General features: G+C 35.1%; 1 protein-coding gene across 3 annotated transcripts in view; it reads left to right on the forward strand.

Annotated features, from left to right (window-relative positions):
- The window catches only part of HGF (hepatocyte growth factor), an 88327-nt gene that overhangs the window by 38031 nt on the left and 35659 nt on the right, over positions 1-14637 (forward strand). For all 3 annotated transcript variants that reach the window (XM_055420647.2, XM_055420649.2, XM_088833942.1), the window contains 2 exons: positions 10072-10246; positions 13526-13653. In XM_055420647.2, coding sequence (XP_055276622.2) covers positions 10072-10246; positions 13526-13653 — 303 coding nt within the window. The remainder of the gene's footprint in view (positions 1-10071; positions 10247-13525; positions 13654-14637) is intronic.

Below are 14637 nucleotides of genomic sequence, written 5' to 3' on the forward strand. Positions count from 1 at the left end.
TTCGAACACGACTGAGTGACTGAACTGAACTGAACTGAAACTTAGCAAAAAATGTAGATGGCAACTTAAAAAACATGAGAGGGAATAGAAGTAACTTTTCATAATAATTTTAGTAACAAGAACAAAAACCAAAACCAGAAAAACCCAACATTTGAAGACTACTGATCCATAAGAATTACTATATATTCTGGGTGGTTACAGAGTGTTGAACAAGGAGGCAGGTGCATCTCATAAGAACTTATTTTAACAGTAAAGTAAGAAAGAGAATGTGAACTAAGGCAGTAAACAGTGACAATAACAAGGTGAAGAAGGATGTGAACAATACTAAAGAGTTTGAATATATAATGATGATATAACGTGTCCTGTATATAACGACAAGCTGGATGAACTGGGAAATGAGATAGGGAAAAGGTAAAGTCTAAAGTTTTTTTCCTAAGTTGATTAAATGATGCATATTTAAGAGGAATAAATTTGAGGAGAAAGATATTAAGTTTGGTTCTGTTTATATTGAGATGCAGGTGCTTCATGTCAGTGCTCAAAGCATATCTAAGTTCAGTCTTCCATGAATGTCATGCACAATCAGAAGTGAATAGTGAAAGCAAAAGCCTTGGACATAGCAGCACTCCCAGGAAGCATAGAGAGAGCATAAAGAGGGGTATTTGCCCCTTTTCTATAGAATTCATTAAAGAAATATTTACTGAGTAGCTCTTATATGTCATTTTTTTTTAGATGCTGGGGATAGAGAAGTGAAAAAAACAGGAAAATCCATGATAAAATTGCAATTTCATAATTTTGTCATAAACTAGTAAAGTAAAAGATGACATGCCCTGACAATGGGGTTTTTACACCAGAGTCAAAGTTTTGAAAACTTCTCTCAGTTCCTTTCATTTGTTAAAAAGTTGAATGGACTATGAATTTATAATTGTCACTTTGCTTCTGAGTTTCTCATCTTGAAATCAGTGTATCACTGAAAGTTCATCACCTGACAAATGTGTACCAGGCTGTTCTGGGACAGGTCTTTTCAGTCCTCCTTCATACCATATTCTTCAAAAGGTGATGTCTCCCCAGATGACAGCAGCCTACACATACTCTGCTATATGACTTTAACAGACTTCCAAGAATACAGAATTTTAAGACACTGCAAACATGTAGTAAGATTGGAGGTCCCATGTAGTGCTTAAATGAAGTACTGATTTTTTAATGGTTTTTCCCTATAACAATAACTCTGAGTAAGAGTTTGTTTTGTGTATTAGTTCATGCTTCTCAGAGAGAAACAAAATATTTGTTAGGACTAACTGTACTTTTCTGAAGTGAACTTTAGTAGCTCTTTGGCAACTGAAAAACTAACTTGTGGTTTATGTCCCTTATGTTGTGGTTGATGTCCCTTAGGTATCCCATTGATTATTTAAATCAATTACTGAGGATATCTTTACACATTATTGAGAACACCAAATTGTCTGAGTTACATGAGTCAATATCTAATGTATTGGAAATTAAAACATAAATTAAAAACATTTATTAATTCATTAGACATAATATGCTCATTTGATGCTAATAAATATAACACTTTAAAAGAAAAATAACTTTTTTTCAGAAAAATAGAAGAATGATAATGGTTTAGATTTTTTTTTGTAAATTTCTTTAGTGTTACCTTAATTGTAAGAAGATAGCTGAGTGTCTTGTATTTGCTTCTCCATTCAGTCTTTTGGGATATCATACATCAAAATGCACCTGGAAATACCACTGTAAAAAGGACAAGTGGCATTTTAGCATTGTTATGAAAACAGTTTTGACTTCCTGCTGCTGCTGCTGCTGCTAAGTCGCTTCAGTCGTGTCCGACTCTGTGCGACCCCATAGACGGCAGCCCACGAGGCTCCGCCATCCCTGGGATTCTCCAGGCAAGAACACTGGCGTGGGCTGCCATTTCCTTCTCCAATGGGTGAAAGTGAAAAGTGAAAGTGAAGTCACTCAGTCATGTCCGAACCCCATGGACTGCAGCCTACCAGGCTCCTCTGTCCATGGGATTTTCTAGGCAAGAGATCTCTGCAAAGATCTCTGTCCATGGGATTTTCTAGGCAAGAGATCTCTGCAAAGATCTCTGGAATGCCAGGTATCCCTCTGAGAAACTTTTTTGCTCCATGTCAGACATGTAAGGCTGATGTCCCATAAAAATACTCTAATTAGGATATACTTGTATATCTGTTTCTACCCTTCATCACCAGCAACTTACCTTCTTGGAGACTTCCATCATTTATTATCTTTTTCTCGGATTTTCTTCATTTATCGGGTAGGATGGTCTAATCTGCTTTGTACGCTCTCTTTTGCATGACTGATACCACTATTTACACAGTTTAAAATCCAAAAGCTTAAAATAATCCTAAACATGCTCTTTCCTTCATGTCTCACATTTGATACATCATTAAGGCCTGTAAATTTTATTTTCTATGTAGCTCTCAAATCTCCATTTCACTTCATCACTTTTATCTAAGATAGAATTATTTTTGAACTTTCTTAAATACTCAGATGGACTTCTGAGTGGAGCTATATCCATGTTCACAAGCTTTTCCCCTCCAACTCCTTCTCCACTTGGCAAATAGACTGTTTAAAAAAAAAATCTGACTATATCATTCTCTATGCCTAGCACATCACACACACACACCAGTTTGAAACTCTGCAGTCACTGCCTTTGATCTTAGGACACAGACAAAACAAAACCATCTTTTACTTCTCCACCCGACTCTCCAGCCTCATATACATGTCTCTCCGTGCTCTCTGTTCCAGCCAGAATATGTTTCTTCCTGTACCTCATATCTTCCATATTCTCATTATAGTTCCTTCAACCCCTTCCATCTCCTCTGCCTTAAAAAATGTTCTCTTCTTTCCTAACCTAATTGACAGCTACCCATTGTACAAATTTCAAGTCAGTTATCATTTCTTCATTTGACTTCCCATACTGGGTCAAATTCCTTACTGTATATTTATAGCAACATAAACCTCTCCTTCCATGTACTTCTCAGAGTTTGGTTTCCACATTTATTTTTGAAGCTATTTGGTTAATAGCTCTCTCTATCAAAATTTTTAAGCTCCAAAAGAGTAAAGACTATGTCTTTTTTTGTATCCCAGAGACTTACCACATTGCCTTGCAAGTGACAGGAGTTCAACAAGTCTTTGTTGAGTGGATGACTTTCCTAATCTGTACTAGTTTTTCATTTTCTTTTAATGTCTCTTGGAATTTATTCTATGCATTTTGATTTTCGTGTAAAAAACAGGCTTTCCCTAAACATTTCAACTAGGAAGATATGCTTCTTATCTTCTTCCCATCACTTCAACTCACTGTCAGATTTCATGCTTCCCTGAGCTAGTTTTGCTCTTTTGCTGCTTGTCTTGATGGGTTTTCCTTCAATAAAATAAACAAAGCTTGTGACGTCCTCCCTATATTTTTGCCTCCTTTTTCTTTTCCCTCTTATTTTTTAAACTTCTGGTATATAAGTGTCCAGAGCCATTGTATATTTTTAAGAGTTTTCAGTTCAGTTCAGTCGCTTAGTCATGTCCGACTCTTTGCGACCCCATGAACCACAGCACTCCAGGCCTCCCTGTCTATCACCAACTCCTGGAGTTCACTCAAACTCATGTCCATCGAGTCGGTGATGCCATCCAGCCATCTCATTCTCTGCCGTCCCCGTCTCCTCCTACCCCCAATCCCTCCTAGCATCAGACTCTTTTCCAGTGAGTCAACTCGTCACATGAGGTGGCCAAAGTATTGGAGTTTCAGCTTTAGCATAAGTTCTTCCAATGAACACCCAGGATTGATCTCTTTACTGAGCTATAACTGATGTTTAAAAAATCACATATTTAATGAACACAGTTTGATAGCTTTGAACATATGCCTATGAATCTATCTCCACAATCAAGATAATAACCATATTAATTACCTTCAGAAGTTTCCTCCTGACTTCCCTTGCCTTTTCGTGTGTGTGTTTGGTAAGAACACAGCTTGCGGTGTACTCTCTTAACAATTGTTTAGTATACAACACAGTATTGTCAAGTATAGTTACTATGTCATATTGTAGATCTCTGAAACTTAGTCGTCTTGCATAACTGAAACTTTATACTTGTTGAACAACTCCCCACTGCAGAAGTGTGGCCTAGGCAGATCTCTGATAGCTAAGATTTCTATCAAAATTATCATTATGGGTTGACTTGTGTTCTTCTACTCAAAATTCATACGCTGAAGTCTAAACCCTTAATGCATTTGAAGTTGGGTTCTTAGGAGACAAGGATGATGAAGTATAACGATGGGATCCTGAAACAATAGGATTTGTGGCCTTAAAAGTAGAGGATGAGCATAATCTCTCTCTCTTCAATATGAGGACATACCAAAAGGGTATGTCTATACCTACATCTACAAGCCAGGAATAGAATTCTCATCAGAATCACTGGCTGCCACCTTAATCTTGGACTTTATAGCTGCCAGAATTATAAGAAAATATATTACTGTTGATTAAGCCACCCAGTTTTATTTTGTTATGGTGACTTGAGAAGATATGTTGCCATTGGTACTAAATTAAAAGAATCCTTTCTCCTAGTAACCAATGTTCATTGGCATCATCTTAAAGGAAGGAATATATAACCTTTGGAAATTCAGTGTCTTTGTGTGTTGGGAAAGTGACTTTAGCAAATCGTTTTCTTTCTTAAAGAAAGCTAATTATTTGTCTAAATTTTATTAATTAACTCAAGGCAGGAAAAGAGATGCATAGAAATATAGTCTTCTCATTGTATTCAGTGTCAGGAAAAAATTGCTATCAATATCCTTTCTCAAGGGAAAGATCTTGTACTGGAGGTCTTTTCCAAATCATCTTCTAAGGAATAAGAGAATAAAATTGAAGACCTTTCATGAAAGTCTTGTCTCCTGAGCATTTTACAACAGAAAAGAATTGGATAAAGTCCAGGGAAAAATTTCAGACATGAATTCCAGATTCACATGGAAAGAAAACATGGAAGCAATTTGCGGTTTGTGTTTTGGAAGTCTGTATACTACTCTCATGACAGCTTAAAACAAGGAGCTCTTTAGATTCACGTTGAGCCTTATCCTGCCCTTTGCGGCCCAAAGAGCAGAAGTCTGATGACGGGAGAGTAGCTTTACACATTGTTCTAAATATCCAGGGACCATCGTCAAGTAAATCCTACATTTCAATTGCTCTTCAGTAGCGGGAATAAGAAGTAGGTTGGGTTGAATTATTCTAAGAATAATCAGGTATTTAGCCAATGGCTTATGAAGCAACTTGTTCTTAGCCATAGGCAAAAGAACAGCAATAGCTTGTCACCACTAAGAAATCCAGATTTTTTGGAGGGCTAAGGAGACTGTAAATGTAAAGATTTACTAACTGTCCATGTAAAAGTTATGGAGCCCTGGGTGTGGCTCTCTGTCATATACATGTGTACTCACATTCTCCATTGCCTTTCACAGACCTCTGTCAGGGCCTCGTGGTCTCCCCTCAAGGACTTGGCTAGCCTTTAACAGAGAAAAAGGGTCAATTTATTATACACTGTCTTGGAGGGAAGAGGGTTTTCCTAGCAATTACATAACAATTAATGCTAATTCTCTCAAAAAATCTATTCAGACCTTAAAATTCTCTAACAAGTAGTAAAATAATAATAATATCACAGCACATCCATACCAGCAAAGGGAAATTAATGTTCCAAGAGACACCCATTGTATTTGATCGTGTTCTAACAAGACAGTGAAATTTTTCAATAGCAAATATTGTTTTCCTTAAAGCATTTCCAAATAGAAAACTTTGTGTCAGTCATCAAAGAAAAACATTCCTTCACTCATAGGCCACTGAGGATCATACAAATATCTTTGCATCTGCTTCCAAAGGGTGACCACTACTTACACCCCTGGCAATATGTTTTATTTGTTAGAAACTCTCAGAAGAGTTCCTGGTATTTTCAGTGTAAGCCTGTAGATATACTTGCAGAAAAATTTGTGGATGTTGATATGCAATATTTTAAAAAACATGTTGCTTTGGCTAAACTTGATAATCTTCAGCTGATACTGGGGATGTTTCTGTGCTTCTTTAACACTTTGCTAGGCCACTGGAGACTCTTCAAAGCCTTCCCTTATTCAGGTCTAATGTTTAAATATTAAGTCCAAATGAATAGATTTCCCAACATTTAACAGCCCTTTCAAATCAAATAGCATGAAACATTTGTTTTGTTTTTGCTCCAAGTTTTGATGTTTATATAGTAGGACAGCTGAGGGAGTCTATTTATTGCAGACCAGGAATAATTCCTTTTGTTTGAATCACAAGTATTCATGTAGGCGGCAGAGATCAAACATTTATATCAGTTTAATGGTCTATGGACAAATCATTCATGGTCCCTCTCAGATAATATTTATTAAATAGCTGCATGAAGTCTCACAATAACTGTTACTAATTAACAAAAGCTATGTAGTTACCTTGTTGTACTAATATATCTTTTTTTCCTTTTATTATTTATTCTATACATTGCCATCAGAATTATGTAGCTTTGTTTATGGTGCCTGACCTAGCAACTGAAATGGATAAATACAGATTCACTGACTTCAGAGGGTACTTTTTAAGTAAATAAAAATACTATATAAATATTGATCCGTTCCGTTCCGTCTCTCAGTCGTGTCCGACTCTTTGCGACCCTGTGGACTGTAGCCTACCAGGCTTCTCCATCCATGGGATTCTCCAGGCAAGAATACTGGAGTGGGTTACTGTTTCCTTCTCCAGGGGATCTTCCCGACCCAGGGATCGAACCCGGGTCTCCCGCATTGGGGGCAGACGCTTTAACCTCTGAGCCACCAGGGAAGCCCATATAGTTTGTAGTTAAATCATAAGAAATATTGCTACCGAATTAAAAAATCACAATAAGTAAAATCATCAAGTTGTTTCAGGTTACATATTTCAAAGTTACAGATGCTTATTAAAATAAGAGTCAAAAACAATAATATTGTTTAGATTCTTTACATCTTGGTAGGGCCAGACTTATTTCAGGCAGCTATAAGAGAATACCATAGACTTGGTAGATTCTAAACAACAGAAATATACTTCTCATAGATATGGAGGCTGAAAGTCCAAGGTCAAGGTGCCAGCAGGTTTGGTATCTAGAGGGGCTGATTCCTGGTTCTTCGATGGCTAACTCGTCCCTATGTTTCCATATGGTAGAAGAAGCAAGGGAGCTCTGCAGGGTCTCTTTTATAACTCCATTTATGAGGGCTCTGCTCTTACAAACAAATGCTCTTACATTTGCCAAAGGCCCCACTGTCTAACACCATAACATGGGGATTAGGATATCGACATACGAATTTGAGGAAGACACAAATATTCAGTTTATAACAAGACCTAAGGACTGAGCGACTGAACTGAACTGAACTGAATGAAATTATATTTATTCAAAAGTACAATATTGTATTTTTACTAATGTGCAAAAATTCTTTGTATTCTGTAAATTTTTATAACTTCAAAATTAGAAATTGTTCAATAATCCTCCAAATTAAAATCTGTTCAATAATCCAATTATTTAATCCAAATCCAAAAATTTAGTCTTTATCTAACCAATGTAATTTACACGGTCATTTAGTGAATAATAGTGACTCCTTAAAATAAGTTTATATCATTTTTAAAATATAATAATAAAAGTTCAGAAAAAAATATTTAGCATAATTGTTCAAGTGAGGATTTTATGATAGTTACTTTTCAAGTGAAAACAAATTCTTTAAAACTTTCTGGGAACCTCTGAAGTTGAGGTGCAAGGTCAGTAAAACAATTCAGGTCTCTGAACTTGACACTGAAATTTTAATGCATTGATCAGCAAAGAAATATTTTCCTCAATATTCTTATACAGGTAGTCTTTTCTTTGACTTAGAGTTTCTGTAATATAGATATTTCTTTTCACCAGGACTCCAAAAATTTGAAAACTTAACCTCAAATTAGAAAAAAAATTATCTTTTACTAGCTTTTAAATTTTATCATTCCTCTTTTTACATTGTTTAGGTTGATGTCTAGACGATCATAGTGGGGTACAAGGAGTAGAGTGTGTTAACCTCTGATGGGCGTGCAAGGCCCATATCTAGCCAAAGGTGGCCCTGGCTGACTGGTTTCTTTGGTTGTAAGTTCATAGTGCCAAAATGATACCGAGAAGGATGGATCACTAACACCCAAAACAAAACACACACACATAATTAGGGAAGTAAGAGAGCTGTAGTACCTAAGTCAGGCAATGAAGTCCATGAGAGTAGCAGAAGTGTTTTTGCTCTGGCTGCCCTAACTCTGACCTTCTTGCCATTGTCAGTAATCTGAGACCTGACTGAGGTCACAAGTTTACTGCCCAGGAGCTTGTGTCCAAGAAGTGGGGGATCAAAAGTTTTCTTCTTAAAATGTTAAGCTAATGAACTGACAGATTCCTGGGGACATTCATTTTGTCTTTTTTCACATCATAGTTTTATAATTAGATATATATGTCAGTTCCTGTTTTAGAGTTGTCACCCTTTAAAGACTTCCCACACATCCACAGTCTCCTCAAATCATTTAACAATCCACTCAGATTATCAGAAAAAATAGCTTAGTAGCATTTGTTTTAATGAAATATAGTTCTAACCCTCAGAATCTATGAAATTTATTTTATTTTATATTTCATCAAAGAACTTCAGGTAGTATACAGTCAGGACTATACAGTATACTATACAGTATACTGTATATATAGTATATATACTATATATACGTATATAGTATATAGTATAGTATACTATACAGTATACTTCAGGACTATACAGTCCATGGAATTCTCCAGGCCAGAATACTGGAGTGGGTAGCCTTTCCCTTCTCCAGGAGCTCTTCCCAACCCAGGAATTGAACTGGGGTCTTGTGCATTGCAGCCAGATTCTTTGCCATCTGAGCTATGAAGGAAGCCCTTCTGAATCAGTATACATTGCCAATATCAACAGATACTAATTTCTAAGTCATCCACTCTCAATGCCCATTTTATGGATCAATCTGTGGACATTTTCTCATGTCCATTTGGATTTCTTTTTAATTTAGGATGTTTCTGAGCTGCATTTCTATTCCCTAAAGCAGATACATAAGAAATAACACATTTTAAGATGAGCTGAAGAAGAAGTTTTTTAAAAGAAAAGTTATTAAATGTGCAGTTTGTGGAAATCTGTGTTTACAATATTCTGGTGATTGAGATGGTCATTAATTAATCCTTATTTTTCACAAAGCTTCATAGAACAACTCCAAATTTAGGCTCTACTACCTTTGCAAAGAACTCGATGAAATAAAGCATTCAGCCACATAAGGTAATAATTATTTGCAAGAAAGAAAGAAATTCAAAATGAAGCTAAAGAGCCACTTTAAAAGTATTTACACCGTTAAATCTGGTACATTTTTATATACATCCCTAGCCTCTGAAGACATGTCTAATTCTGACCTCTCCTTTGGAGAAATGATACATCAAATTCCAGAACAGATGAATAAAAGACATTTATTCACTTTTTAAACTATCCTAGAGGGTGTCAACTTGGGATTTATCCAGAGGCATCTTGAATAACCATTTAGGTTAAAGGTAACTGGTGAGTTTACATGGAAACATAAACATTTTCATGCATGTTTTGAGAAGGTATATGAATTTTAGTTGCTCCAGAATGCTTTGAGTTATATTTTGTACAAGTGAGTATATTTTAAGACAAAGAGAGAGCTCAAGTTTTGTAAGTTTAATTTTGTACTTTAAATATTTTCTTACTGAGATTTTCAGGATCTTTATCAGGTATGCTAAATACTGAAATTGGACAAACAAAAAGGCAAGAAATAAATCTGCTTAGAGGCAAATAATATTTTTAAAATGCCAAGTTGAGTCATTTTAATTCCTGCTTTTGGTTGAATGGGATAGTAATAATGATAAACTGAATTTTTTATTTCATTCAATGATTGTAAAAACTTATGTGACAGAGAATCCTACAAATAAAATGCAAGTGAACTCTAAGAGGTAGATGACAAATTAAATTATTTTATTTAAATTTATATTTCTTTTTACCAATAGCCCACAGTACTATGAATGACACAGACGTCCCTATGCAAACAACTGAATGCATTCAAGGTCAAGGAGAAGGTTACCGGGGCACCATCAATACCATTTGGAATGGAATTCCCTGTCAGCGTTGGGATTCCCAGTATCCTCACCAGCATGACATAACTCCTGAAAATTTCAAGTGCAAGTGAGTAAATTAGGGAAATATTATAAATTTCAGTAGGCAGAATGGTTGATTTTTACTAATTTCTATGTTAGTGATCCTTAAACTTTAGTGTGCCAAGGGAAAATTTAGCAATTAGAAGGCAGATACATCCACCCCGAATTATTGATTCTTCAGGTCTGAAATTTGGACCTCCAATAATACATTTTAGCAACCACTGCTGATTCTGAATCAGATGGTTGGTCTACCATCCATGCTTTGGGAAATACATCTTTAGGTTTCCGAACACAGCTTTGTTCTTGCAGGTCTATTTAATGAACAAATTAGTGGTAATAACCAGGCAACTTTCAAACTAGTGCTTCCTTAAATTTTCATATTAACTTTAGGGGAGATTACAAAGCATACCTTTATTTAAGTCAACATTGTAAACTGATGAGTTTTCAGCCTTGAAAAATTAAAAAAAAATTTATAGTTTTATATGAAATATTTTTATTGTTTCAAAATTTTATTTAACAAGTAGGGAAGTAAAACAATTGTATAGATGAATCAAGCTGAAGAAACTGCCCTTGAATATCAGTTATATACTTGTTATGTTCTCCATGGCTACTTTTCTTCACCATTTGAATTTTGTTGGACAGCCACAATGCCATGTGTTTTTAAATTGTCCACCTTGTTACTAGGAACATAAAATGATTGCTTTTAAAATTTATAACACACGTGTCATTCATAGTGGCTTTGCTGAAATAGCACCTATAAATAACATATATTGGCTTTATGTAACTGACTTTTAATAAGAGGGCTTAACATTTCAAGATGGAGAACTATGAACATTAGTTGGCCCATTCACTGGAGAAGGGATATGGTTTATGAATTTTTATATTATTTAAATTTTTTTAACCAATTCAGAGTTCTTTGCTTAGATACTAAATATTCACCTGTTGCATTTTAAAAATTGTTTTATAATAAATGTATTGTTGCAACTGTGTTTATTTCCCTCATTTTCTTCACAGCAATTCACTCTATTTTTGACCCATGTGTTTCACACTTCAGAAATAAACATAAAAGTAGAGAGAACAAAGAAAATGAGAAAAGAATAGTTAAGAGAGACAAAGAAGACAGTATCAGTGCCATGCTCACTTCTGGTTAACTTCTAATGACTGGTAATACTCAAGATTGTGTATGTGAACCAAATTAACCTCATCTGTAAGAAAAAGAAAATCATTATAGAAATTGAAGCCACGCGTTTCACAATAAAAAAGGATCAAAAGTTTAGTTGCTATATATTATTGGAATTTAAGTTATTCTTCTTTTTGGGGGGAAGGCTTCCCTTGTAGCTCAGTGGGTAAAGAATCTGCCTACAATGCAGAAGACCCGGGTTTGATTCCTGGGTTGGGAGGATCCCCTGAAGAAGGAAATGGCAACCCACTCCATTATTCTTGCCTGGAGAATCATGGGCTACTGTCCGTGGGGTTGCAAGAGTCAAACACGACTTAGTGACTAAACCACCACAACCACCAAACTATTCTTTCTTGATTGGTTATTTGGTCAAGATAAACATAAATATGAAAAAACAAAAAGTGAGTTGTGTTATAAAACACAGAAAATCTGATGCATCATTTTGCTCAGAGTATTGATGCATTTACTGTTTGTGGGCTAGCAGAGAATGGAGTACTGGTTAGATGTCTCTGGTTGTACTAAACACTGTTTGCCCCACTACTGAGACTCCTTACAAATGATGATTTTTAAGCACTATAAAATACTGAAAAATACTGCCTGTGATGATGTACATGAATCATATAATCATTAATTTGTTTTAATAATTGTAATTGATTCTTTCTTCAAGTGAGGTGAAAAAACTTACAAAAAATATTTGAGCAAACCTTGACTTTCTGGTTTAATCTAGATTAATGAGGTGCTTCTCATTATAATGAGATTATAAAAGGGGAATTTTAAGTTTTTTGATAGCCTTAGATATATGTTTAATTATCTTGCCTTAAATTACAACTCAAAATTAACTAAGCAACTATTCATTTAAAGTTGCAAATTTCTGTATACTTTATATAAAATTCAGTGCACATATATTGTACTGACATAATCTTTTTAAATGTGAGTATAAACTAGCTAGAAGAAAAGATTTGCTTCATCTCTTCAGTTAATAATTAAGAAAAGTAAAGGTTTAAATGTGGTTATAAATAAGAACATTTGCTATAGAATGGTCAAATCTATTGGCACTCACTGTTCTCACAACCTTAAATAACATAGTTTATGTCAGGACCTATTTTGGCTTGATAAACTATTACTTGTTGATTTTATAAACAAACTCAAGCTTTAAAAAAAATGGTTTTCAGTTTCTAATAATCAACTGATTAGTATTAAATGTGTAGTATTTTTAATTGGGCCTAAGTAAAATAGTATACCTTCCTATAGAATGAATGTTAATTTTGTTAAATTACTAGAAAGATTTATGGAAAGAAAGTACACACATTCTTCAAATTAGAGAGCACTATCAGGGGAACAAATCATGAACTCCCCATTTTATTTAATGTGAACTTTGTATTAAGGTAAAATCCTGAGACTTTTTCCTTATCCCAAGCTCCAAATGTCTAACTATATCACTGATAAAATAAAGGAAGTACATGTGCTATGTTGACAATTTTTCTGTAGGTAGGTTTTCTATATGGTAATTAAGCCTTAATTTTACAGAAATATAAAATTTCAGGTAATATCTCTAAATCAAGAAAGAACTACTTTGTAATTAAAAGAAATCTATGTGGTGAATAAAATAAATCAAAGAAATACAGAATTTAAAGAATAAATATGTTTTCCATAGCAAATGTTTGAAGAGGTAGAACTTCATTTTTAAACGAGTAATTCAAGACTGTTAATTATAATAGTCTTTCTTCTGCAAAGAGAATGCTGTTTCTATATTATCTATGATCCATGAAAATACAATGAGTAACAGACCAGATTTTAAAAATTGTAACAGTTGAGAGTTCAAGTCTTGAAAATGAGTGAGAATAATGAAGTGGTACTATTTCTCTCTTTCACGAAGCAGGAGTATTTGTGTGAAACTCCAGGTCTGTGGAAGTAAAAGAATTCTGACATCTGACAGCATTTATTTTAGTAATGTGGGCAGTGTCAGCTGTGTATACTGAATTATAAATTTTAAAACTATCCCAAATCTAAAATGTAGAGTTCTATTTATAGAATGCATACATTCTGGGATTCTAGAAATGTGATAACACTAACTTCACCAATGTAAGAAACCTTGGCAATTTACATTAACATGCTTATTCTCAATAGGGACCTAAGAGAAAATTATTGCCGAAATCCAGATGGGGCTGAGTCACCGTGGTGTTTTACCAGTGATCCAAACATCCGAGTTGGCTACTGCTCCCAAATTCCAAAATGTGACGTGTCAAGTGGACAAGGTAATAGCTGATATTTTGCAGTGTGGGCATGATTAAACTCAGTGGAAATGCCTAAAGGCAGTATACATTTTATAGGAGATGAGCTATTTCTTATTGCACGTTAGCAAACAAAATCACAAAGTCCAAAGTTGGATTTCTTTTTTATATTAATTTGTTCAATATCCATTTATTTATGTGACTGTGTACTAGTGCCAGGGATAGTTTTAGGCACTGTGGATATACCAGTAAACAAAATTCTCTGGCCCCATGGAACTGATGTCCAGCAAATAAAAAACAAGCAAAATTAAAACAGAGGTGGGGATAAGTAAGCTAATTTGTGTAAGTGCTAGAGAGATAAATGTCCCAGAGTTAGAGAGAGGAGGATGTTGCTATTTTACATTTTAATGATCTGAGAATATCTTACATATTAAGGTAGCATTTAAGGAGGACCTGAAAGAGTGGGAGAGCAGCATGTACCATGTGCACTAATTATAAAGAGCATTCTGGATAGAGGAAATTGCAGATGAAAATGAGATGAGATGGGAAAGTGCTGTGCTTGAGAAGTTAAAGAAACGGCACTTCACTGTGGCTGCTACAGAATGAACAAGGTAGAGAGTAGCAGAAGATGAGGTTAGAGAGCAGCTGAGCTAAAATTGCATAGGTCTTGTAAAAACTGGAAGGATTTACACTTCTATTCTGAAAGAGAAGAGACTGCTGTTGGATTCTGAGAAGGGAAACTAAATGATCTGTTTGATTTCAATTCTAACTGGATGACTCTGGCTGCATTATGAAAAATAGCCAGAGCTCCTGACAAGGGCCAAAACAAAGGCATCAGTTGAATGATTGTTTCAGAAATCTAGGCAAGAAAGGAGAGTGAGGTGGACAGGAGTGTTAGCAGCAGAGATGATATGCAAGAGTGGGCTTTGAGGTAAGTCACCATTGCACTTGGAAACACAGACACCATTGCAAATAATTGTTTCAGGGAACAGTGGTTAAGAAAGGTCA

This window comes from Moschus berezovskii, chromosome 3 (genome assembly GCF_049115385.1).
Source record: "Moschus berezovskii isolate FMDL1 chromosome 3, NW_MosBer_1.0, whole genome shotgun sequence".
Taxonomy (NCBI): domain Eukaryota; kingdom Metazoa; phylum Chordata; class Mammalia; order Artiodactyla; family Moschidae; genus Moschus; species Moschus berezovskii.